The 25,716-nt window shown below is 41.6% G+C and overlaps 2 protein-coding genes across 3 annotated transcripts in view; one reads left to right on the top strand and one right to left on the bottom strand.

Moving 5' to 3' along the window:
• Mcf2l2 (MCF.2 cell line derived transforming sequence-like 2) overlaps nt 1–25,716 on the top strand; it is a 214,640-nt gene that overhangs the window by 122,246 nt on the left and 66,678 nt on the right. The window lies entirely within an intron of this gene.
• On the bottom strand, nt 2,292–21,975 carry B3gnt5 (UDP-GlcNAc:betaGal beta-1,3-N-acetylglucosaminyltransferase 5). 2 transcript variants are annotated; one of them, XM_070029675.1, is made up of 3 exons: nt 21,836–21,975; nt 17,764–17,870; nt 2,292–6,673 (listed from the first exon to the last, which is right to left on the bottom strand). In XM_070029675.1, the coding sequence occupies exon 3, from the start codon at nt 6,307–6,309 to the stop codon at nt 5,176–5,178; it is 1,134 nt and encodes a 377-aa protein (XP_069885776.1). In that variant the 5' UTR covers nt 6,310–6,673; nt 17,764–17,870; nt 21,836–21,975; the 3' UTR covers nt 2,292–5,175. The 2 variants fall into 2 exon arrangements, with proteins under 2 accessions (XP_069885776.1, XP_069885777.1); XM_070029676.1 differs by having other exon boundaries at nt 17,775–17,870.

Below are 25,716 nucleotides of genomic sequence, written 5' to 3'. Positions count from 1 at the left end.
CCAGTTACTGGGTTAAGTATTTTTTAAGGCTCCTAGTTCCCCAAAGACACAATTTACGCAAATGCAGTGCTATTTCAGTCTACAGGAAAACTGTTTGCATATAAGTGAATGCCCAGAAAGCTGAACTGGGTTGGTTAAGAACCAAAGTGCCAAGGGGAAATCCATCTTAAAACACTAATTCCCAATCTCTATCGAAACCTCTATTCTAGTAGGAGTCACATGATATATACCTACCTTTGATTTGAGTTACTTTTATCCCCAGGGTTTATCATGACTGGAACTTAGCCAGCCTCCAAAATATATCTGTAGAATGAATGAATTTAGGCACTTGTTCCTTGATTAAAGACATTATGCTAGACTACCTTATATTCACTCACTGTACGGTACATTCAAAGAAACAGATGTGGCTGCTGAAATGTGTCACTGAGGTATACAATGAATGACTCCAACTCTTCTTGAGCATTTCTGGAAGTGAGAGTCTGATCAATTGTTCTCTGAAAAGCACCACTTGCCAATGATGTGTTCTGTTGTTTTACAACAGAATTTATCTTTTGGAAATTTTCTATTGCTAAAACCCATACTTACTTTTTTAATTACAGAAGTCTTGGTGAAATACATCCTTTATGTTAGTGGACAAGTCATTATAATGACACTAAACCACTGATTCATAGTTTTGAAGAGAACACAAAGGATAAATTTATAGCTTTGAACTAAGGAAAAAATGATATCTCATGTTTTTGCACAGTGGCTTTGAGAAAAAGCAATACTAGTCAAATGCATCAGAAGGTAGAACATAAAACAATTGCTTTTGTTCTACCATATGTTATCATCAATCACTGCTGTAACAGTTTAATATATATTTCCCTATTTGCTCTCGATTTTATAGGTTTCAGTTTTGGTACACAACTAATACAAACATTTCAGGGCTAGAATTGATAGGGACGATATGTTTGAAATAGCAAAACATTTAGATTTTGTCAAATTATGAATTTTTAAGGAGTATAGGTAAAATGTTAGTATCAAACACTGTCCATTAGGGACAGTTTTTCTGGATAATCTTGTCATATGTATATCTTGCCAAAATAACAACACTCTTACTATATTTGGAAAAAGATCATTTTATGTACTATGCGATAGGGCATGCTATGTCCCCACTCTGAAGGACTCATATTACAGCTGGAAACAATTAGGGGGTAGAATATTAATATATGCTATTAAGTATAAAATTGGCAAGAGTAGGAAGAGATGTTTAAAGAACTAGCAGAGATGAGGTTGGCTTTTCAAGATTTGTACAAGCATAGGAACAATGGTGCTCTTGGCTAAGGAAACCAAACTAGGCAAGTCATGAATGACATTTTCAATGGATAATGGTGGCTGTGGGAAAATTCAAACTACAGACAATGAAGAAACATGGCATAGGGAGGGGCTTGAAAACCATAGATTAAGGCTCATCTTGCTGCAGAATGCAGAACTAACTAATAGGAACAAAGTCATCAAACAAATACAGCAATGATACTCACTAGACACTATGTTGAAAATGAACTATACAATTTGTGGGGAGGGAAAAACTGGGAGAAAATGGAGAGAAGAAGTGACACTATTCAAAAAGAAATGTACTTATTACCTGACTTACATAACTGTAACCCCTCTGTACATCACAACAAAACAACAAAACCACCTAAAGCTCACATCTGTAATTCTAGCTACTCAGGAAGCTAAGATCTGAGGGTTGAGGTTAAAAGCCAGCCCAGGCAGAAAAGGCTGTGAGACTCTTAACTTCAATCAATGACGAGAAAACCACAAGTTGCACTGTGGCTCAAAGTAGTAAAGCACTAGTCTTGAGTGAAAAGCTCAGGGACAGTGTCCAGACCCTGATTCAAGCCCCTTGACAGAAAAGAAACCTACCAAAGAAGGCACAGGAACATTCTTGACATTAAACAGGACTGCACTTTGAATTGACTTTTAAAGACTACTAATGAGCAACAGCAAAATGATGTCTAAGACACTAGGGTTCCATGTTCTTGTTTCATCCATTCCTGAATAAATTATGAGGAAAAGAATATTCACTGATCTTAGACCCTCCAGCACAAATCATTTAATTACCAGGCACCTTTCATGGCTCCATTTGTGAAGGACTCGACAATCTTTTGCCCTGGACACATCAGTCTGAACAGGAACAGAACCAAAATGGAGAAGTACCCAGCTCTCTAACATCAGACAGAATTGTTAATTATGAGAACATGATATTCACACAAGTACACATCTGTTGACAATTTAAGTTGTTTGTTTATTGGAAACCACAGTTTAAAAAAAATCCCACTAATTATTTTCCCATAAATGAGAAGAACTCAAATAGTATAAATATTTAACATTTTGGTAAAAAATTAATCAACCAAGAGGTAAGAAGTTTTTAACAATAACACTGTATGTGAACAATCATCTTTTACTCCATCCACACTAATAGTTTTGTCTTCCCTTTGCTGACATTGTTTTCCTAAAGACAGTCCTGTATGCAAGCACCAAAAGAGTTTTTCCTTCCTTTAAAAAAGGTTAGAACACTTCTATTTACAAATGTTTCAGTACTTCACTTCTGATGAAGGAATCATCTAGCACTTCCTTCTCAAAACAGGAACTGCCTTCATATTTCCTTTCAATTCAAACCTCTATTCTAAGCAAAAATTAATGTTTTTAAAGATGAACACATTTAAAGAGAGCTTTATCAACAAATAAATAGCTTTCACAAAAGTATTGCTGTAAACAAGATCACTTTGATGGTGAGAGACAAAATGTTTTCAACCAATGGCAAAATTGAATAGTCCCGAGTACAGATACACAGGGTATATACAGCCCAAAGGTTAAGTTATTCAAGAATCATCTAATAAAGATTTATTAGAAACCTGTTTTGTCAAAATGGTTTTTGTTTTGTTGTTTTTCTCTACAGTTGTTAAAATTAGCCAGAAAATTTAAACTTTTACTGATCTCAAACCCTGAATCTGTTCGAAAAAGTCACTACACCTTAAAATGTTTGACACTACAATCTGGACATTTATTAAAAATACTAAATTATCTAAATGATGTAAACAATCTTCAAATTTCAAAGAAGAAAAAAATTTAAGGATTTTCATAAACAATTAAAAATCTACCTGCTACAAGTTACAAATATCATCATCCAGTTATGGTATACTGTGTGTTTCCAATGCTATCTTATTAAAAGACATTTCTGAGTGTTCCTTAACAAGTACCTCTATAATCAGTTTCACTGCTTTTGCTGAAGTCACTATTTAGGCCTTCCATATAATCTAGCAACAAACATCTCCTGATTTTTTTCTGTACTGGCTGAGGGGAGGTGCAGGGTAGAGGGACGGAGGGATGGATCATGGCCACATTTTTATCCTGCTTTGTAAAATAAGTACAATTTACTTATTAGGTCTCTGATTACAAAGAAGATTCAGCTTTACAAATGCTATCAATCTCACTCTGGCAACCTCTCCATCCCTTTTTACATTTTGTTTTCAAGCTTGAAATATTTAAAAGATTGTGATTTCTCTGATAGTTATTTGAGCAAAGAACAGATTGTTGCAGGTACTATAGCTTAATAGAATACTCTTCATTTAAAACTGTGAAGTGGGAAGCAAATACTGATTTATTCTATTGAGAAGGACCATATGTAAATCTTGTAAGTTACAGAGGTAAGAGACTGATTTCTATGTGTGAGTAGCACTTGGGACCGAACCCAGGGCCTAGTTGGGCAAGCACTCTGCCATTGAGCTACACCTCCCCTCACCCTTACCTTTCCTTTAGAAATTTCCTTCATTATCATATTCTTGTGCACAAATAACGTTCAAACAACTCCCTTGAGCACAGACCAGTATTTAATATTTAAAAACCAATTGACAGGCCAGATGTTAGTGGCTCACATGTATAATTCTATCTACTTAGGAGGCAGATATCTGAGATTCAAGATTCACAGTCAGCCTAGGCAAGAAAGTCTGTGAGATTCTTATCTCCAATTAACCACCAAAAAGCCAAAAGTGGAGCTATTGTTCAAGTGGAAGAGAACAGTGGTGCTGTGGCTCAAGCGGTAGAGCACTCTCCTTGAGCTGAAGAGCACAAAGACAGTGCCCAAGCCCAGAGTTCAAGCCCCACGACAAAAAAAAAAAAAAAAAAAAAAAAGTGGAAGAGAACTAGCCTTGAGCAAAAAAAAGTTCAGGGATAGTGCCCAGTCTATTCAAGCATTAGCACCCAAAAAAAATTGATACATGATCCAGTTAAAATCAGCTAATTGCAATTAACAGTCTCTTTGGAAAAGGACCCTATGGGTGACTACTTTTCCATGTTGCATCATTTTCTAACAGAATAAATTCATCAAGTACCAGTTAGCATGACTTTCTCAAATTTCATACCAAATTTTGGAAGACAAAGAAGATAGAAATATATTTTAAATGATACCCATACTATCTAGGTAATTAGCTACATGGAAGTGACCATTAGGTGATTCCACTATTTATAATGAAATTGTAGAGCTTTCAACATAAGGACAAAAGACTTTACTGGCCTTGTGTCTTTTCCCCTGTGCCAGTGTCTGCCTGGCTTTCTTCCTCCAAGTGCTCTTTAACAAAAATGAACTGCAATATTGAAATGCATTACTGTACATTCACTTAAGTTTCTTAGGAAGTTCTTTACATCTCAAATATGTATATGGCATAAACAAAGACTTGAATTTTGCATGAATTTTGTTTTAAACCAACAAACAGCCAGGCACCAGTGGCTCCCACTTGTAATCCTAACTATTCAGGAAGTTGTGATCTGAGAATTGAGGTTCAAAACCAGCCAGATCAGGAAAAGTCCATGAGATTCTTATCTCCAATTAATCAGTGAAAAGATGGAAATGGAGCCGTGGCTCGAGTGGTAGAGCACTTGCCTTGATTTTACAAGCTAAGGGATAGTGTCCAGGCCTTTTAAAAAAATACAAATTCCTTTTAATGAGTGTAGGCCATGAATTAGATGTTATATTGAACAGCCTGTGTAATCAAAGAAATATTCTGAGAGACTAGGCTTTCAAAATACCTCCATCTTTCACATTCATTTTACTTAGGGTGTAGACAAATATTGAAAGCTTTATCCATCCAAGTTTGGCTCAGTGACAGGAAAACATTACAACATTCAAGTACGACATTAGGCAAAGGCAGCCCTGCAAGGATATGTGTCCTTATAGGCCAATCTACAAAGAAGAACTATCTTAATGAATCTGCAGTATATTTGACCAAAAAAACCCTTTGAAATACTCTTTACTTTTGGATCTATAGCATCATTCCAAAGGTCTTGGAGATCTTGCACGTGGCCATGGGATGTCATCATTTTTTCATAGATGCAGGGATGATAAGGAGCTTTACCTTCTCCAGAAAAGAATACATGGTATTGTGGTACTATCCCCATTTTGTTGGCACAGAGGCCCATGAACACATCATCTATGTAGAGAGTAGAATTCAGGGTCAGTGAGGCCTCATGGACTTTAGCAGCTACATCACTGGAGATGACATAAGCCGCACCAGCTGTGTAATCAGGGTAAGCTGGCCACTGGTACATTTCATAGGAGACATAGTATTTGTTGCTTTTATCCCGAACAGGAGGGGAACCACGGTGGACCCGACCAATCCAAAAGTCCCGAACACCAATTTCTTCTAGATTTTGAAGGTATTCAATAAGATTTGGCATATGGATAAATATGTCATCGTCAGCAGTCATCAGGAATTTGGCATGTGGACAAAACGTATTTGTCCAACTGAACTGCAAAAGTAATTTCAGAGTAAGATTGTAGAAAGAATCCACAAAGTCTTGCTGGATTATATCGTTGTATATTTGGTCTTCCCAAAGCAGTTGTCTCTGCAGTCCTTCTCCACTCAGTGGATTAGGAGTTCCTAGGGCAAACAGAGTTTTGATGTTGGCATTGAGTTGAGATCGAACATACTTCTCATTACCCCAGGTTTTTCTAATGGCCGAACGTCGGTTATAGTTTTCAGGAGCCGTCTTTATAAACAGTAAAAGGAGAACATCTTGAGCTTGGCATTTCTCCTTGTGATTAATCAAGTATGGGTATCGAGGTCCCTCTAAGCCATACTTAAGTGAGAGGGTATCATTCACAAAGTCATAGCTATTTATGAGGTATCTGTAAGAGTAGGACTTCATATGACTCACAATGGAATTATCAATTGGTCCCCAAAAAACCATAAAACTTAGTATAAAACAAGTGGCAAATAACTGAAGAAACTGCTTTCTTTTGACTCTTCTGCCACTAACCAACATTCTCATGGTCCATTCAGGTGTATTTTTATTGAAGATCCGTTTTAAATGGGTGTTTCCAGACCACAGAACTTAGTATTTTGTAGAAGAGATCTTTCTCTTAATACATGCCAGTTGCACAGAACTTAGTATTTTGTAGAAGAGATCTTTCTCTTAATACATGTCAGTTGTGAAAAAATGGAAACAGGTCTTCTTATTTCACACAATATTTCTTTTAATACCATTGCTCTGGGGTTGCAAAAGAACAGAACACATCAGACATGGAGGACACTGGCACGTGAAAATTCTTCCTCCTCGGCATCTTTCATTAAGTCTGGCAAGTGACCTCATGCAACTGCTCCAGAAGGCCTTTTCTTTGGACATGAGCTGCAACCTAGCAAAACAATAACAAGTCAGTGCCTTGCCAAGTTATCAGAAAGAAATAAATTATCATATTTCCTTAAACCAAACGTAATCTGGCTAATCCACACAGAAAGTTATACAGGTTTTAATAAGGTACAGAGGTATACTTTAGCAAGGCAAATGGTTGTTGTTTTATACTTTTTTTTTTTAACAAAGGTGTACAAGGAAAGAGAAAAAAGCTACTTAAGATTGTCTTCTTATTCAAAATACAGACATCCCTTTTTCCGCCCACACTTCAGGGGAGAAAAGGCACCCAAGTAGCTATTATCTTGTGTAGTTATAGTTCAGATGTCAAGTGTCACCAAAATATGAGATGGATGAAACTAGTTATATAATCAAGGCAATATATCAATGAAGAGAAAATCCATGGCTATAGAGAGTTCTTTCATGTTGCCAGTCCTGGGGCTTGAACTCAGAGCCTGGGCACTGTCTCTGAGCCTTGTTTACTCAAGGCTAGCACTCTACCACTTGAGCCACAGCTCTACTGGCTTTTTTTGGTTTTTGGCAGTTTATTGGAGTTAAGAGTCTCATGGACTTTCCTGCGCTGGCTTTGAACCACCATCCTCAAATCTCAGTTTCCTGAATAACTTGGATTACAGGTGTAAGCCACCGGCACTAGACTTAGCAAAGAGTTCTTAAAGCTCACTTCAGACACGGCAGGAGTTAGAACAGGATATCTGTTTTAAAAGCTGAGGTTTAAAGTAAAGGAGTTGAGCTTTGCTTGTCAAAACTATAATACAAACTCTAGCCATATTTATTTTATAATAAAGAATAAATAATTACAAAACAACCAACTTTATTAAAATACTAATACTAAATGTTAATATTAAAATTAGTAATTAAATATTTTAAACATCAGTATTAAAATTATTTAAAAATTTTTAAATTTTCAAAAAATTTAAGAAATATTAAAATTAAATACAATCTTAATATTAAAACTAGCTATTTGAATACTCCACATATCCACATTAAAATAGGTTAAATATTAAAATAGTAATAAATAGTAATATTTTAACAAATATTATTTCATATACCCCAGATCTATACAGTCATCTTCCTTTTGTATTTCTGTAAGCAAAGGGAGGAAGATGGGGGTACTCAAATGCCATCTCCCACCCAGTGTGCCATCTTCTTCCTTAGCACCTATTTCTTTTTTTCCCCCAATATTTTTTTTGGGGGGGAGGTCTGGTCGTGGGGTCTGAACGCTGGGCCTGGGCGCTGTCCCTCAGCTCTTCAGCTCAGGGCTAGCGCTTTACTACTTGAGCCACAGCGCCACTTCCAGCTTTTTTCTTTTTACTTATGTGGTTCTGAGGAATCGAACCCAGGGCCTCATGCATGCAAGGCAAGCGCTCTACTACTGAGCCACATTCCCAGATCCCAAATATTTCTTTATTGAGATTAAGTAACTACGTAACTTTCACAATACTGCGGCATAGATATACTTAGTAAAGTCACAAATACCTTTTAATCTCACAATGATAGTCATCATTATCTTCATGTACATTGCTTATGAACTCTATGACCTTTAACAATAAAACTATTTCTTACAAATCGAGTGATATGTACATTTCCTTCCTTTTGCTTAGTGTCACCTGTTCCCTCTTTCTCTCTCATTCCCTCCCTCCCTTGAGTTGTTTAGTTCATTTTCATCAATGTCCAGTGGAGCTGATGGGCTCCTTGGCTGTATTTTTTCACTGATTCTACTTTTCACTGATTCTGTGCTGTTTCCTTCTCTCAGATGTACACATGTATATACCATATATGAGGTAAATACAGAGCCATCTAAAAACGATAGGACAAATTAAGAACAGGGCCTTTGTTTCCTAATTTTGGGGGTTCTTTTCAATATGCATATTATTCTATATACAAATGAAGAGGCTTAGCACCTATTTCTATCTTCTCTTTGTGCCTGTCAGCTACACCAGAAATCTGAAAGGCTCCCTTTTCCTCCAGTTCTATCAAATGGTTTCTCCACTGAGTCTTTGCTCCATCTCTCTTCATCCTTTATATGTCATTATCATTTCTCTCCCAGACTCACCCAGTATACAAACTAAAGGATCTCCTAACCTGTCACTCTAACCAGTGAGCTTTCTAAAACTCAGACTTAACCATGGGACCAAGTAAACCCTTCAAAGCTCATCTGAGCCTGACCACTGGTTAGTGACAAGATGTACCCATATGCCTGAGTTAGCATGGTGCTCAGAGCCTTTAAAGTTCTATATTTCCAGTGATTCCATCACACTATCTGGCTGATAGTGCAGCCACCTGGCTGTAAAGTGTACCCTGTCCTTTGTACAGCAGTGCTACAGCCAGTCATACCCAACCCGCTGTTGTTATGAAGTACACTCAAACCAGGTTCAAAAGGCACCCTTCTCTGGGAAGCCTATTTAGTGTCACTGCTATTCCCCCTCCACAGATGGATCTTGTCACTGCTCCTTCTGTGTATACCCTTCCGAAGACATTCTGACACTTAGAATAATAATTTAATCTAAGACATAATTTAATACTTAAACTTGATAAACACTTGCCAAATGTTGATGCAAAAAGCCACACTGGAGGGGCCTTGCACCAAAGTTCTGGCTACTAGAAAAGGAGTAAGGGTCATAACCAGAGTTGATCTGCGCAGGCAAGCACTTTCCCCTAGGGCATAGATTTCAAAACTGAGAGTGCAACTTAGGAAGTCACAATCACTGACAGAGAAGAGAAAGTGGTACAGATCTTGAGTTGTGAAACCCAGTTCTATGTACATACATTCAAGGCAATAAAGTTAAGTGCAGCAGTGTGCTTGACCATGAGAAGCCAGCTAGTATGCTCTAGGACAGGTCAAGGTCAGCAATGGCCCCTGGATGGGGTGATTAGCTCTGGACTGGAGGTTCTAGAGAAGGAATGATAGGAGGAAGCACCAATTTCTGATGATAACATCTGCTGAAAGGTTGCAAAATGCTTTCATTCAGGAGCTACTTCCTTTCCCTCTTCCATAGTGCTCTCTCAAGTGAGGCCCATCTCTAAAGGACAAAAGCAAGGGCTTTGGGCCTCCATAGCACATTTGGAAGTACTTGGTGGCCTAAAGTGTAGCAAGAGAGAATTTTTTAGACAGTGTCTCATTATGTGGCCCTATGGGGCCTCAAACTTGTGATCTGCCTGCCTTACCCTCATGACTTCTAGATTATAGGTATGTGCTGCCATGTCAGCTGAGAATTCTCTGGAACACATGCATTCCAGTACTAGGGCTTGAACTCATGGCCTAGGCACTATCCCTTAGCTTTCTTGCTCAAGGCTGACTCAACCACTTGAGTCACAACTTCACTTCTGCTCAGGTTGGCTTCAAACTTTTGATTCAGATCTTAGCCTTCTGAATAGCTGGGATTACAGGCATGAGCCACTGGTGCTCGGTGAGCATTCTTAATCTTTGTTAGAGTTTAAAACTGCCGGAGTATTTAAGAATTCTAAGAAAACCCTTGATTGAAACTAATGTGCACTTTCCACTCTAATAGACCCTGGCAGAGGAACAAAAAATGTGAGTAGCCTTTGGAATCTGAGAGATTACAGGCAAAACTAGCTTCCCAACTCTGAGCACTGCTGCTCAGGAAGTTCCAGTGCTAGTTTTCTGTATGCATGTTTACAGCTGTCTACAAACCTGAGCTTCTTACCTGTCAGGCCCTGAACCCATTTCCGCAGTGACTCACCCAAGACAGTAACATCTGTGTAAAAAATCAGGTCTGTGACTCAGAAGTGGATGTGCTGCTGATGTTGCTAATACTGCTACTGGAAGCTAGAAGCTGGCTCTTAATATTTATTTTATTCTCCTCCCCATGATATGTATGGATTTGCCTTGTTTCCCATATGTTTACACTGTTCCCTACTGACTCCAACAACTCAAAATATCTTCTGAAAAATGACCAACAAACTGTCCAACAACCCAGGCTACTTAGTTCAGCTCAGCATGACAACTTCAAAAATAAGATTTCTTCCCAACTCAGAAGCCATTTGAATGGTCTAACCACAGTTTTACATACACTGTAGCAAATCTCACTGATTATCTGTGTACCCCATAGCTCACACCTGTAATCCTGGCTACTCAAGAGGCTGAGATCTGAGGAAAAAAGTTCAAAGCCAGACTGGACAGGAAAATCCACGAGACTCCTGTCTCTTGTTAATCACCAAAAAGCCAAAAGTGATATGGTCTATCACTTGTGGCTCAAGTGAAAGAGTGCTTGCCTTGAGCACAAAAGCTCAGGGACAGAGCCCAGGCCCGAGTTCAAGCCCAGGAACCACACACACACACACACACACACACACACACACACACACACACACACACACACACACACACACACACACACACACACACACACACACACACACACACACACACACACACACACACACACACACACGAAGACAAGAAAAAATATCCTATCAAAAATATTTGTATGATGATCTAGGAAAGATCTAGGAAAGACAAACTATTCATCCAGTATTCATTCATTATGGCAGCAAAAGAACATCATCCAAACTCTTCCTAACAGAATTGAGTCCCCGGAGGGCCTTTCCAAGGCCAGAGGAAGAAAAAAAAAAAAAGAACTTCTCTCCATCTTAACTCATGAACAAAGTAAATGATACTCTGCCCAGCTCTGGCTTTACTGATGGAGACCACAAAGGTTCAGCTGGTATACCTTCTAGCTTCCTATTCAGAATGCAGGCGAGGCACTGGGGAAAAGCCAATAACTGCTGATTGGGTAGAAGAAAACTCCAGGCCTCTGGGGAAACAAAGCAGTAACAAATGCAGAGCTCAGCAGCCAGCCAGGACAGAGCGCTGTGGGCGCAGCTTCCTTTGTGTGCCCACTGCATGGCTCAGTGGCTGATCAACTGACTGGAAACCAGGATCACCCCTGTTTCACTGAATGTGCTCAGGGAAAGCCTTACCTCACTTGAGTTTGCTGATTTAATCTACCTATCAGATGCAAAATCAATAAAATGATAAGTGAAAGGAAATAAAAATTATAGACGAGCCTACTGAAAATATGAACAAGAGCAAAGGAGAGAATAGGACAAAGAATTTCTGAGAAGGAAATATGCTAATGTATTTAGGTTTCTACTTGGACTAGGGGAAAGGAACTGCTATGCTTGTATTATTTTCTCTTTGATAAAAGTTGTTTGAAAAACAAAAGCAAGAACACATCAGAAAAAAATAGGTGGTACACAACACTCTAATACTTTCCAGTCTGGGAGTTGTGCCCCTCAATTATTCAAAAAGAGAATTTCTTCACATGCAAGACAGTTCTCTTTGATTTTTGGTGTTGTTACTGTTTGTTTTTGTTGTGAGACAGAGTCTCACTCAATCTTGATTCAGCCTTACAAGTCTTGAGATTACAAATACGTACCACTGTACCTGCTTTACAAGAGACCTCCTTAAAATTCTCCAGGTAAACAAACAAATAAATAGAGAACAAAAAAAAAACCTCATAGCCTTAGTGTATCTAGTTTCCCTACGAGAATCTTTATTTTTTCCTACTGTACCCTAGCTGTTAACTCATTTCCTTATAGAGTGTAACCCTGAAATTTTATGCAAAACCTGCTGGAAATTTTATGCAAAACCTGCTGGAAATTTTGAAGTGTTAATTAAGGTGGTAAGGTCTTCATTGACCTTGAAGTTCCAGTTAAACCACCTCAGCCTCCAGTGTTTGAATTAATCCTATAAGGATATATTTCCTGTGTAAGCCATTGTAGTGGAACAACGTGAAGTGGTCTTTCATAGCTTTTCATCTTAAAGCATTTATTTGAGATGAGATATCTTCCTACATTAAAAAAAAAGTTTCTATGGCCAACAATGGCAACAGTGGTAAAGTACAGACACTGTCAGTAATACTTTGGGACATAACTCCAGGCACAAGAGAAGATTCCCAAGAGTAGTAAAACTAGTAAGCATCAATTAGGAGGTTTTAGGAAGGCCTGAGGACAACCAGAGTCTAGTGGATGCAGGAGGAATAATTGCTGAGGAGAAAGGAAAGAATTTCTATTTGAGAAATAGAAATATATTTGAAGCAAAGAGAACCTTGAAAATTAGGCAGAAGCGCTTCTGTTTGTAGTGATCACTCCCTTACTCAGCATCTTTTTAAGTTGGAGCAAAAGAGATTAGACCAGCAGTAGGGTTTCAGGGTGGAACACAAAGTGTTCCAGGATGTCAGTTTATCAGGACTGTATGCTGAGGCAGGACATGGTAGAGAAGGTATAGTTCAGTGTGGTGGAAGTACAGACAGAAGGAATGTGTACTAACTACCTTCTGATGCCAAAATGAAATGCCAAATGTATTATCTATCTTCTGATGCCAAAGTGAAATACCAAAATGAAATGACCTAGAATGGGGAGGAAAGGAAAATGAGAAATGAAAGGCAACGCACATATTACTGGCAGAGAAAAACTGGTTTCCTGAGTTAGAAATAAGAGAGGTTACAGTTGGCCTTAGACTTGGATTGAATTTGAACTACTGGAGAAAGAACAAGGTACAGATATCCAACAGGTAATCTAAGGTTAAATCTAGACGAGACTGAAGATCCAGGTGGGCATTCTAAGCATGAAGATGGCTGAGTCCATGAATATGGGTAAATTCTCCAGAGGGAGATGAGCAGAAGGGTCAGGAAGAAAAATGAACTGGGGGGAAGGAGAAAAAAGGGAAGAGTCATTTTAAAGAGACAGTTGATGAGAAAATTAAGGAGGGGTTCACCCAGGTAGAATGGATAAGCAACATATGCAAATCCTTATTATCACGGAACTCAAAGTGGAGAAGACACACACTGATGGATTTGAGTTGTGCTGAAGATGGAATACTCCCTATATGGGGTCAGGCTGAGGCTAGGGAAAGAATCTTCCAGGGGAAACACCACTGACTCATGTGTGAAGGCCAAATTTCTTTTTTAGGAGGGTATGTGCCAATATTAGGGCTTGAACTCAGGGCCTGGTGCTGTCTCTTAGCTTTTTCACTCAAGGCTAATGCTCTACCACTTAAGCCAGAGCTCCACTTCAAGCTTCTTGATACTTATTTATGGATTGTGGTTCAAAGCCAGCCTGGGCAGGAAAGCCCATGAGACTCTTAATCTCCAAGTAACCACCCAAAAAGAGCTGGAAGTGAAACTGTGGCTCAAGTGGTAGAGCCCTAGCCTTAAGCACAAAAGCTCAGAGACAGGGGCTGGGAAGGTGGCTCAATGGTAGAGTGCTTGCCTTGCATTCATGAGGCCCTGGGTTCAATTCCTCAGTACCACATGAGCAGAAAAAGCCAGAAGTGGTGCTGTGGCTCAAGTGGTAGAGCGCTAGCCTTGAGCTGAAGAGCTGAGGGACAGCGCCCAGGCCCAGAGTTCAGGCCCCACAACCAGAAAAAAAAAAAAAAAAAAGTGACATGCCAGTCTGGAGCAGTGGCTCAGCCTATAATTCTAGGTACTTGGAAGGCTAAGTCAGGAGGGCTGATTTGAGACCAACTTGGGCTAAAAAGTTCATGAGACCCTACCTTAACAGAAAAACAACAACAACAAAACTGTCACCTACTTTCCTGCCAGCTATGGCAGAAAGCACAAATGGGAAAAATTTCAATCCAATCTGGCCAAGGACAAAGTAAGATTCTCTCATTCCCAAATAACCAAAGCAAAAAAGAGATGGAGGTGGGACTCAAGTTGTTACAGAGTACCTGCCGAGCAAGTGCAAGAGTCTGATTTCAAACTCCAGTACTGGAAAAAAAAATATTTATAAAAGATGACTAGACTCTAATAACACTCCTCCAGTCAGTAAGTCGAGTTTTCTTGGTCTTAATACGTCATGCCATTTGCATTTAAACTTTGATTACTCAAAGTACCATGTGAGAGATAATTTATACTTGTCATTCAGGCATAACTCAAAAGAAAGAAGGATAAAATTTTTTGTAATGGCACAGCTGATCACTAGTTGGTACTAATTGTTTTATTCTATGTGCTTAGGAAAGAAGGGGGCAGCCTGAAATTTTATATCCTTTCATACTATTCTTGAATTAAAGAATATAAGTCCTATAAAAAAAGGAAAAATTTTACCAGCAGCTGTCTTCAGGTATTTCTGTGGGCTGTGACTTTAGCCATAAAACTTTAGCTGAAGCCATGACCAAATGGTAGAAGCCCTTTGTTTGTAGTTACTATCTTTCCACAAAGAATACATTTATAAATTTACTTCTCGATTCAGTGTTAGTTCAAAGACTAAATTCCAGTGCAGTGAGCATGGTGGCAATGGACATGTTACAAAAAAATCTATCATGTAGTTAAGAACCTCATTTATGTAAATTAATTTATATGTTTCCTTACAAAGCAAATGTCTGTGCAGATTTCTATTGACCGGTTATGAAGGAGATAAAGGGAGAAGTAGCAAATGAAGAAATAGGTGAAGAAAAATCCTGCCTGACATGAAAGTTCTTAGAGCAGTATGATATTGCAGATTGGTTGTAGTAAGTCACGAAAATTTCTCAGTGATTATGGGGAATTTGACATAGAAAAGATAAAAATATTAAGCAGTCAAATATTTGCTTTCTGAAAGCTGGCCTTTGGAACTTGTGGTTACCACACAGTTGTTTGGGTTGACTAGGCTGCTCACTCTTTAAATGTTCTTGTCAGTTTTTCCTGGTCTACTGAAGACACAAACTTCTTTATCCATGCTAGCAATAGTTACTAACAAGAGCATGTTTTCTACACTTCAGGTATTGTACATACCCAGTAACTCTAAGCCTGGCAACAACCTATCAGCGAGAAATGAGCTCCCCATTTTGCATAAGACACTGAGGCATGGAGATACCAGGTTAACAATTTAACCTTCATAAATTCCAGGCCCCCAGGCAATTCACAGCAGCTGACCAGTTCCAGCCAGTCTCCAGCTGTTCACTGCCCTTCCATTCTACCAGAGATCTTCCCAGAATGAGAGAGGAGGGAAGTAGGTAGAGCAAGGAAAGAGCAACAACCAGGAATTTGCTTTACTATCTGATGTTTGGAGTCATTTATGATTTGTCACCTCCTGCATTTTCTTAGTGCTTTTTCACATTTGCTTTACTAACATAAACTTTTTCCTAGCACTCATGGACTCAATTTTCCCACCTTCCTTTTTTTCCCCTCCTTTGTCCTAATAGCACTAGACAGTGGGCAAAAATGAATGGCCTTGTGAGTCTATGTCCTTTGTGCCCAAAGAAGTTGAAAGAATCTATGGACAGTGATCCAAAGTGACAGAGTAGAGGGATAGGGAAGAGAAAAGAAGGGAGAAGGCAGTGAAGGAAAGAAAAATTCAAAGTGAATTTTGATGACAATCACTCAATTATTGGGTAAATTAAAAGCTGAGGAGTCACACACATAGGAATCATGCCTTAGCCCTGGAAAAACTAACATTCTTTTATGAAAAAGCAGTATGTCTGGGAGCTAGTGGCTCATGCCTATAATCCTAGCTACTAAGGAGGTTGAGATCTGAGGATCAAGAATCAAAGCCAGACTAGGCAGACAACTCTAAGAGACTCTTATCATCAATTAACCAGCAAAAAGCCAGATGTGGAGCTGTGGTTCATGTGTTAGAACTCCAGCCTTGAGAAAAAAAAACAAGCAAGAGCAGGAGGCCCTGAGTTCAAGCCCCAGTACCAGCATCAAAGAATCCCCTCCCCAAACCCAGAAGTATCTAAATTTTTCCTCAGTAATAACATGAAAAACTTAAAAAATATATTCAAAACTGGCTTATCAAATGACAGGCAAAAAAGTGAATAGGATTCGCCAATGCAAATCAGTTACCTAACAGCCAGTGCTATACATTTAATAGAATATAAAACATGCTAAAAATTGCCACACTCCTGGCCCCACCCCTGCCACTCTCTAGGGCTCGACACACATCATGACTGCTTTATCTGGGATACTAGAAGATCAACATTCATTCAGAATAGGATGTTTCAAACATTCTTGAGATCTCTTAGGATTCAGAAAAACTGACCAAGGTACATTTGAAATCAATTATCTCCACATATGCAGACTAGATGTTGCATTCCAGTTGGGGGAAGGGGAGGCTGTGGAAAATTCGTCCAGAATCTGACATCCGAATGAATCCCAATTGTTAAACCATGAGCACGATGGGGGATTGTCAAAGGGGGATGGCTTTGTGGGAGATGTGGCAAAAAAGCGGGGCCCAGTCGTGTCTGGAATTCAAATGTGGTTTGAGGAGGAAAGAAAAAGAGACAGTTCAGAAAGAAAGACAGTAAGTAACAGGGAGCGTTAAGCTGGTTGATAAGGGTAAAGTGGAGAGATCAAGCAGAAAGACATTCCCAGAGAGATCAGTATAGGAATTTTTGAAAGCACAGAAGAGGAAAGAGCTGTGGCTAGGAGGTGGCTAGGAGGAGATGTCGAAAAGCATTCAGCGCCATTAGAGCTGGGAGCTGGTGGCTCACACCTGCCTGTAATCTTAGCAATTCAGAGGCCTGAGATCTGAGGATCACAGTTCTAAGCTAGTCTGGGCAAATAAATCTGTGAGACTTACCTCCACTTAATCAGTAAAAAGCTGGAAGTAGAAATGTGGCTCAAGTGATAGAGTACCAGCTTTGAGTGAAAAAAGCCAAAGGAGCAAAAGGCCCTGAAATCAATCAAGCACAGTACCAGCCTCCCAAAAGGTAATTAGAGAGGCTAGTTCCTATCATGGTAAGAAAAGTGGGGATTCACGAATACCATAATGTTAATGTGCTCTTTGCTTGTGGCTCGATGGTAATCCATATGTCTCATTATGAATATTGCACCTAGAAACATTTGATTGAGAGGTTGCCACAGAAGACAAAAAGTAAAGGGTAGCATAAACCTAAGAGTACAATGGCTAGGAGTAGGGCTCAAATGGTAGATCTCTTACCTAGTATGCATGAGGCACTGGGTTCAATCACCAAAGGAAAAAAAAGCATAATATAAGCAACATGTATATAAGCAACATGTATTATAGTATGTTAACTATCATTTATGAAATACCTGTCTTGTTCAGGGCATTACATTGGGCAACTCTGAGAATGAGTAAAGCCTAGATTTTATAAGTTCAATAAATACTAACTTGTCACATACTGACAGAGGCAGGATGCTAGGATGACTTAAGAGCTGCTTCAAGTAGATCCTTTACCAAAGCATCAACAATGGTTGGCTGCAACCTGGAACTTGTACCTGAGGGAGGCAAGAGAGAGTAGAAAAGATGAGAGTTTATATTTTGAGAAAAATGTATATTTATTATATTCCCATTTTATGGTCTTGTGCTCTTGAACTTATTTCTGAGCTACATACACATGTTTTCTGAGGATCATTTGAAATCACTTAGAGACAAAGAATGGTCCACATCAGATATTGACTATGTGCCAATTTCCTTTCTCTAGAAACCATTCATACATCTTTACCATAATAGATGAGTTAATACATGAGGTTTTAAAGGTTATTATACTTCAAGATGCTTATCTAGAATTGGGTGCTGGTGAGTAGCACCACCTGTAATCCTAGCTACTGAGGATGCTGAGATCTGAAGCCAGAGTCTCACAGAAAAGTCTGTGGGACTCTTATTTTCTAATTAATGAGCAAAAAAGCAGCAAGTGAAAGTGTGTGGCTGAAGTGGTAGAGCACTAGCCTTGAGTGGAAAAAGGAAAGCTCAGAAACCTGAGTTTAAGACCAGTACTTCTCAAAAAAATTAATTGTGAGTTTTTTTAAATGCTGATTTGATTGCTAACTGCTAGTAAACACAAAAGTATCATTCCTAAATGAGTATCATCTTCTATTAGTCTTGACAGGGAAAAAATACTATGGTTCTCACAAGCACTTAAAACACCTTTTAATGAAGATGGCACAGACATAAAACTATAAGGCCTTGTCAGTTATGAAGAATGAAACCTGAGTTACAGCCCTATCAACTTTAAAGAACAAAGCCCAAGTGGACTCAGCTTTTTAAGCTTATTTTGCTTACAGCCCAATCTGAGTTGAAAGACTCTAGAAAGAGCTGTCGGAAAGATAAAATATGAAAGCTTACATGGACCTTAGGCTACATTGCAAACTTTTAAATTTGACCTTTCGAAGTTTTGTTGCCTGCAGACTTAGAACATTCTCTTCTATCATGAACTGGCTTTGAGGTATAACAGACTTCACTACAGAAGATAAATCTTCAACATTTGTAGCATCAAAATGTAGTAACTGTTTTATTTATTTAATTCACAGCTTTCTTGATAAGATTTTTATCTATAAATTTTAAAATCCCTATATCCCACATATAAAAATTAATGCATAATAGGTACTGTACATTGTAAGGGAAGTATGCAATTCTAGATTTACACTGATCTGCTACATTGTTTCTGCCATATTTGATGCCAAATGGCAGAGCTTTTCGTTTTTGTGCCAGTACTGGGAATTGAACTCAGGGTCTGGGCACTGACTGTAAGTTTTTTCACTTAATACCAGTGCTCTACCACTTGAGCCATAACTCCACTCATAGCTTTTTGGTGGTTTAGTAGAGATAAGAGTCTCAAGGACTTTTTGCTCAGCTGCCTTTGGACTGGGGTCCTCATACCTCAGCTTACTGAGTAGCTAGGATTACAGACGTGAACCACTGGTGCCTATCAATAGAGGTCTTTTACCAATCTGCTTAGATCTGTTCAACTGATCACACAGAAAATTCCTCCAGTTTAAGATACATTCCTTGTTTGTTACTTTAAGCAACCACTTCCTTCTGACTTTCTCCTAGTTTTTCTTTCTCTAGTAATTATGTTCTGAAATGCATATTCTAATGCAATTGGGCCTCAGAAAGAACTCAAGCCTTCAGAGTTTGAAGGTCACCAAGTGCAGATTCTAGCTAAAATGACCTATTTTAAAAGATGACCTATTTCAAAACCCATGAGTTATTATTCAAGCTGTTCTATATTTAAAAATTAATGTTATTTCTTTTTACGACAAATATCACCGAGTGTCTTATAAAAAGGAAAGTTTGTTTTCCATTTTAATAAATTACAATGTAACTTCTTTTGTTGGTTGTGGGGTTTTTTTTGGGGGGGGGGGTTGTTTGCTTCTTTGAGATTTTTGAATGGGGCCTGGACTTCATTTTGAAAATTCATTCTCATCTGAGTTTTCATTGTGGCAGAAGCAATCTATACAGACAACCCTCCTTTTCATTTGTCACTTCCTGGGGAAGTTTCTGTGAGTCCCAGCGGGAGAACTTTACCCTGTCCTAACATTAATCCCAATCTTCTTTTTTCCTCTATTTTTTTTTTTTTTGGCAGTAGGGGGGACCAGTATCAATCGCTTCATGATGAGCCTTTGGAGGGCTGATGAGGCCGAGTTGGCCTCATTTTAAGTGGACACCTCATGTATGTGATCTAGTGCAGGGAAAGAGAGTGAAAGATAAAAGACAAAGGAGAGAAACTTTAGGTATTAGCCCTTTAGGTATTTAATGGAAACCCTTCAGGTATTTACTTTATTAATTTATTTTGGCTTTAAAAGCGGAATCACCCCCCCCCGCACTGTACTCCCCAGCCAGTTTCCCGCCTCCTTGTGACAAGACATAGATTCTACCCTAGAGTTAAAACAAACCTCAGCTACTCATCTCTAGCATTCATGGTGGGATCGTTTCTGAGACAGCACTTAACACACCTATCTTCAATCATCCTTTTTCTGGGTCAATTTCAGCTTCTCACATCCCTTTCCCCATCTCCATAGGGACCAGGCTAGGTTTCCCAAAATAAAGGCACAGAGGAGCAAATCCAATTCGAATAGAAGTTCTTTCATTAGAGAATTACCATAAATATAAACTCTGTGGCCCCGGCCAACCACCCTGGGGTGACACCACCAGTGTCCCTTTAACAAGATCCAGAGCCCGGCCCTGGCAAAGAATACGGAGCGGCTGGCGGCAAATGCAAAGTTGTTACTTGTACCCGCGCGCGGCATCGGAAGTGACTGCCATGGCGGGATGCTGAGTAAAGTCTGGCGTCGGGAACGTAAAGTGTGGCCGCTTCTTCCCCTCCAAGCACGAAAGAGATCTTCCTTTCCCAGTGTCCCCCACCCGCCCACTTCCCGGTCTGGATCTCGCCCCGTGTCCCCGTCCACCGGTTTCCAAACCCACGCCAGGCTTTCTGCGGGATTCCGCCCTGCCGTCTGACGGCGGCGGCAAGCGCGGGACCCCCGCTGGAGGCCAAGGCTCCAGCTCTCAAGCTAGACCCCGCCTCGCCAGAGGCCCACCGGAGGGATCCGGAGGGATCCGGCCCTGGAAAGGTGCGCCACCGACCTCCGCCCGGGCCCGACCCCACCAGGCCACCGCGGTGGACCCGCGCCTCCGGCCGGCGGGAGCGAACAAAGACGCCGCGGCGGGGAGCGCGCCCCGCGTCCCCGCCGCGCCTCGGGACGCGGGGAGTCCAGGCCAGGGCCCGCAGATACTGCCCGGCTTCTCCCACGCGGAGCCCGCGCGTGATCCGCCCGCGCGTCCCGGTACAGCCTGGTGTCCCCGGATCCACCCCCTGGGAACCGGAGCGCCCTCGCCTCCGCGCCAGCGCCCCCCTTCCCGCCTCACCCCGCCCCCGCTGAGCAGCCCCCGGCGACCCTGCGGTGCGCAGCCCCGCTGTCCGGCGGGAGGGTCCGGGAACCGACCCCAGCCGGCCGTACAAAGAAAGACCGTCCGCGGACGCACCCCGCCCCGCGAGCAACAGCCGGGCGCTAGGGGCGACCCACCGAGGGGCCCCGGGCCACGCTTGGAGGTGGCTGGGCTGGGTGTTCGGCCAACAGCGCCTGTCCGAAACTAGTGGCCTCGGCGCGGTTCCTCCGCTCGGAGCGTTTGTTTTACTCCAGACGCATTTGTTGGGTTCAGCAGCGGTTACTCACTCGCGGGTTCTAAGTTTTAACTGAGTTGCAGTTCTGCGATCGCTGTGGGTTAAGTCGGGGTCTCGTGTCGGCTGTGAGCTTCTGGGGGTCCGAATAACAAAGGAAGGAAACCCAGTTTGCGTGCAACTGTGGCAGCACTGCAATGGTCTGGAGTGTGTGTGAGTGTGTGTGTGTGTGCGCGCGCGCGTGCAATACACCCCTTCCCCCCACCCCCGGCCATCACCCCCCCGTGGCTTGCCCACCATACTCGGGATAGCTGCAACCAAGGCTTTAAAAGCAAAACTCACCTGCGCACCCCAGCTCTCCAGAGGTCCGAGACGGAGACCGGCTTTCCTTCGCACGGCGGAGCGAAAAGTTAACTGTCTCCGAACACAACTTTCGGGCTTTAAATCGCCTGCGAAGACCCGGGGAGCCAGCGCTGAGCTTGGCCCTAGTCCCAGCCAGGAGCTGGCTGGAGCCGGGTGGAGCACCCAATCAGGGGCTAAGGCCGGGGCGGGGACGCCGCGGCCGCCGGAGCTCCCTTGGCCGCGCGCCGTCTGCACCTCCAGGCGTCAGAGCCGAAGGCTCGCTCGGCCCCGCCGGTCCAGTTGCCACCACCAGGCCGTGTTTGTGAAGGTGAAGAGCCCCGCCCCACATGTTCTGTCTGTGGATGAGACTTCCGGAAGTGACACCCACCCGGCGCGCGTCTTCAGGTACTTGGACTGGTTGACTCAGAGGACCAGATGTGAGCCAGAAGCCGCATGAATGTCCTCTTTCAGCTGTCTTTCCCATGCATGGAACTAGACATTATCAGAAGACCGTAGACATCTCCAGGAGGAAGGATCTACTAAATAAATCCTTTATGCATTTGCTCATTGCTAGAATTTTGTTCTAGGCCTCTCCTTACTCAACAAAACATTACCATTCAACAGAAGGCACTTTGGGTCTGTTTTCATAATCACGTATATTGCTGAACAGGAGAGAAAAACAAAGAATTTCATCAACTACTTCACTAAAAGAAAAGCTTTGGGTTTCTTACCTATAAAAGGAACAATGATGATTCGAAGTAGTTGCTAACACAGAATTTATGTTTCTTCTTATTTCAATATTTATTTATTGGACAGGATCTAGTTATGTATCCCCAGCTGGTCTCTAACCCATAATTCTCCTTCCACAGCCTCCCAACATCCTGCGATTACAGGCATGTACCATATGCCTGGCTGGTATTTGTTATTTCAAACTAGACTTCCAGGACATTTAGTAATTGCTTCTTAAAAGTTCTTCAGTATATTTTTAATTATGAAATTCTTGTCATTATTACAAATGGCATAGCTTGGCTGTTATTACTTCAGGGTCTGTAATGTATAAGCACATTAACCATGGGCAGAAATGTGACTTCTAAGTGAGTCTGTGACAGTGACCCATGAATAAACCAACTCACTCTCAATACAGAACTAATTATATCCCTTCCTTGCTAAAATTCTGACTGTAATCCTATATTCATTTCTTCCCTGCTAGCATATGTATATTTGATCCCTATAGTGTCAATTATGAATTTTGTTCCTTTCCAAACATTAAGAACTGGGCTCCAAGGCCTCGTGCCTGTAATCCTAGCCGCTCAAGAGGCTGTAATCTGATGATTGAGATTCAAAGCCAGCCCAGGCAGACAACTCCATGAGACTCTTGTCTCCAGTTAACTAACAAGAAGTCAGAAGTAGAGGTTTAGCTCAAATGGTAGAGCAGCAGCCTTGAGCGGCAAAAAGCCAAGTGAGAGTCCAAGACTCTGAGTTCAAGCCCCAGTATCTACCTTTAAAAAGAAAACAAAACCCTAGATTCAGTGTCAGCATTTGTAAGTTCCTCGTGCAGGAATATATGAAACTGTATAAATGAACCCCAAATTGATACAGATTGGTACATATACAAGCTATGTACAGAGAAACATAACAGATAAATGATTTCACAAGCAAGTCACCAGACGGATGAGAAAATAGGGGTTTCCGGAGGTAGAGACTAGAAAACGCAAGTTGAGGAAGGAAAGTGGCCCAGGAGGCCTGCTCTGAGGCCCTCATATGTATATGGGGCTTGATACCTGTGCATACTCACAACACAAGGAAACAAAAAAGGAAGTCTTTTTGCCCATCTGGGAAGGGTTCCTACAATAGACTAGCTCCCTCCCACACCTCAGAGATTCCATGGCATGGCACTCTTAACTCATTGAAGCGCTTGAAGCTTGGTGAGTAGGAAATGAAAGTAAATGACAGTGATGGTGCTGAGGTGGTCAGCATGAAGAAGGCAGCAGGGCAAATGCCTTCACCTTTCCACACTTGCTGCTTGTGAGCAGACAGCCTGGGGATTCCACTTATAAATGACTTTGGAATCCCACTGCTAAAAACATGCTTTGCAGAGGACTAAAGAACTACAGAAAGTGCTAGAAAAAGAAAAGGAACATGAAGATGGTACATTGAAAAGTGAAAAGAGCTGGTATTTCTGTGCTAAAGGCCAATAAGGCAGAGCAGGAGAGCAGATCAGGGGTGGGGACCGGATCGTCAGGCTGTGGAGTGGAGTGTGCAGTTTCAGTTGTGGCAAAGAGCACTAAATCTTGAATTCAAGATATCCTATGCGATGGCTCAACAAAGAAGAGGCCACTATTATTGAACTCTGGGAGGGAGGAGCAGGCATAGTAACTGGCATCTAACATAACTGAATGATGTCAAGCTAGTGTGAGGCTCCACTTGTTCAGTTTCATTTGCTCTGCGTGGATTGTCAGATCAGGCCCTAAATAGAGACCCTGCCTTATAACTTCAGATACCACAGGCTCAGGATTCTGAAAATAGCCAGTGTTCCTACAAGGACTGGCCTGATAGAGACAGTTGAGGGGGGATTCTGAAAGCTTTCTACACAGGACCTTTGCAAGTTACCAGTCTTCTTTTACACCCCACAGTATTACCTGCCTGAGTGGTAAGGACTCAGTACAACCACAATGACAGGTGCAGTGCTGCTACAGTGACTGGGCATCCTAACATGTCTACATCTTCATGCCTACATCATGCTGCAGCAAGCCCCTCTATCCTGCAGAGAAGGCATGGATGGCTCCATGCTGGCTCCTGACACCATTACTATGATAGGTTCAGCTGTGATTCATTATCTCCAGAATTCCATTCAAAGTTGATGCAACATCACCCCTGAAGTGAAGTCCCCTCTCCCTGGCTACCTCCTTTTCTGTTTGCTTGCTTATTTATGCTGGAACTGGGGCTTGAACTCAGAGCCTGGGCCCTATCCCTTAGCTGTTTCACTACGGCTGGTGCTCTATCACTTGAGCCACAGCTCCACTTGCTGCTTTTTTTGGTTAACTGGAGATGACTCTCACAGACTTTCCTGGCCATGCTGGCTCCAAACCATGATCTTCAGATCTCAACCTCCTTAGTAGCTAGGATTACAAGCATGAGCCACGGGAGACTGTCATGCTTCCTCTTCTATCACCCTTCTCCCCCACCCTGCTTGGTCTTGGCACCCATACTTGCTCCTTGTGACCCCCCCCCACCATTGCCTCTCAGCTCAATATGCCTTTCTAGCTCAGATTCTGAGCTTTGCACTGTGAAGCGCACTTAAGGGATCACATCAATCTGCCACAGGTGCTAGGGCACACAGACACTAAATAGGATGTGAAAGCCTCAGAGGCCAGAATCCTCTTTCTTCTCTCTAATGAACTCATTAGTATGTGTCAGTAACATCCTGTAGCATTTTGTATAGTATAGTTTCTATACTATAGATGATCTGTGGTTCTGTTCTTCTGACTAGTTCAAGAAGCTTCAGACTCTTGAAGTGGAGACCATATCCTGTTCATCTCTAGCTCCCATGAAGAACCACCACAATGCCTTGCTTGCACAGAATGGCCACACACTGTACCAAGGGCTGGACTGAACTTTAGCTAAGAGCTTGTCCCTTCACCAGACATTCAACCTTTCTTTCAAGAAGCCCCTTCCAGGGCTGGGAAGGTGGCTCAGTGGTAGAAGCGCTTGCCTTGCATGCCTGAGGCCCTGGGTTCAATTCCTCAGCACCACATAAGCAAAAGGAAAAAAGCCGGAAGTGGTGCTGTGGCTCAAGTGGTGGAGCGCTAGCCTTGAGCTGAAGAGCTGAGGGACAGCACCCAGGCCCAGAGTTCAGGCCCCACAACTGGACCCCCCCCCCA

The sequence above is a fragment of the Dipodomys merriami genome, unplaced genomic scaffold (genome assembly GCF_024711535.1).
Source record: "Dipodomys merriami isolate MVZ:Mamm:240054 unplaced genomic scaffold, mDipMer1.0.p SCAF_2, whole genome shotgun sequence".
Taxonomy (NCBI): domain Eukaryota; kingdom Metazoa; phylum Chordata; class Mammalia; order Rodentia; family Heteromyidae; genus Dipodomys; species Dipodomys merriami.
This window is presented reverse-complemented; position numbering and strand designations above follow the sequence as displayed.

Excerpts from the sequence above, each read along its gene's own strand:
- B3gnt5 (XM_070029675.1), bottom strand. The coding sequence starts at position 6,309 with ATGAGAATGTTGGTTAGTGGCAGAAGAGTCAAAAGAAAGCAGTTTCTT.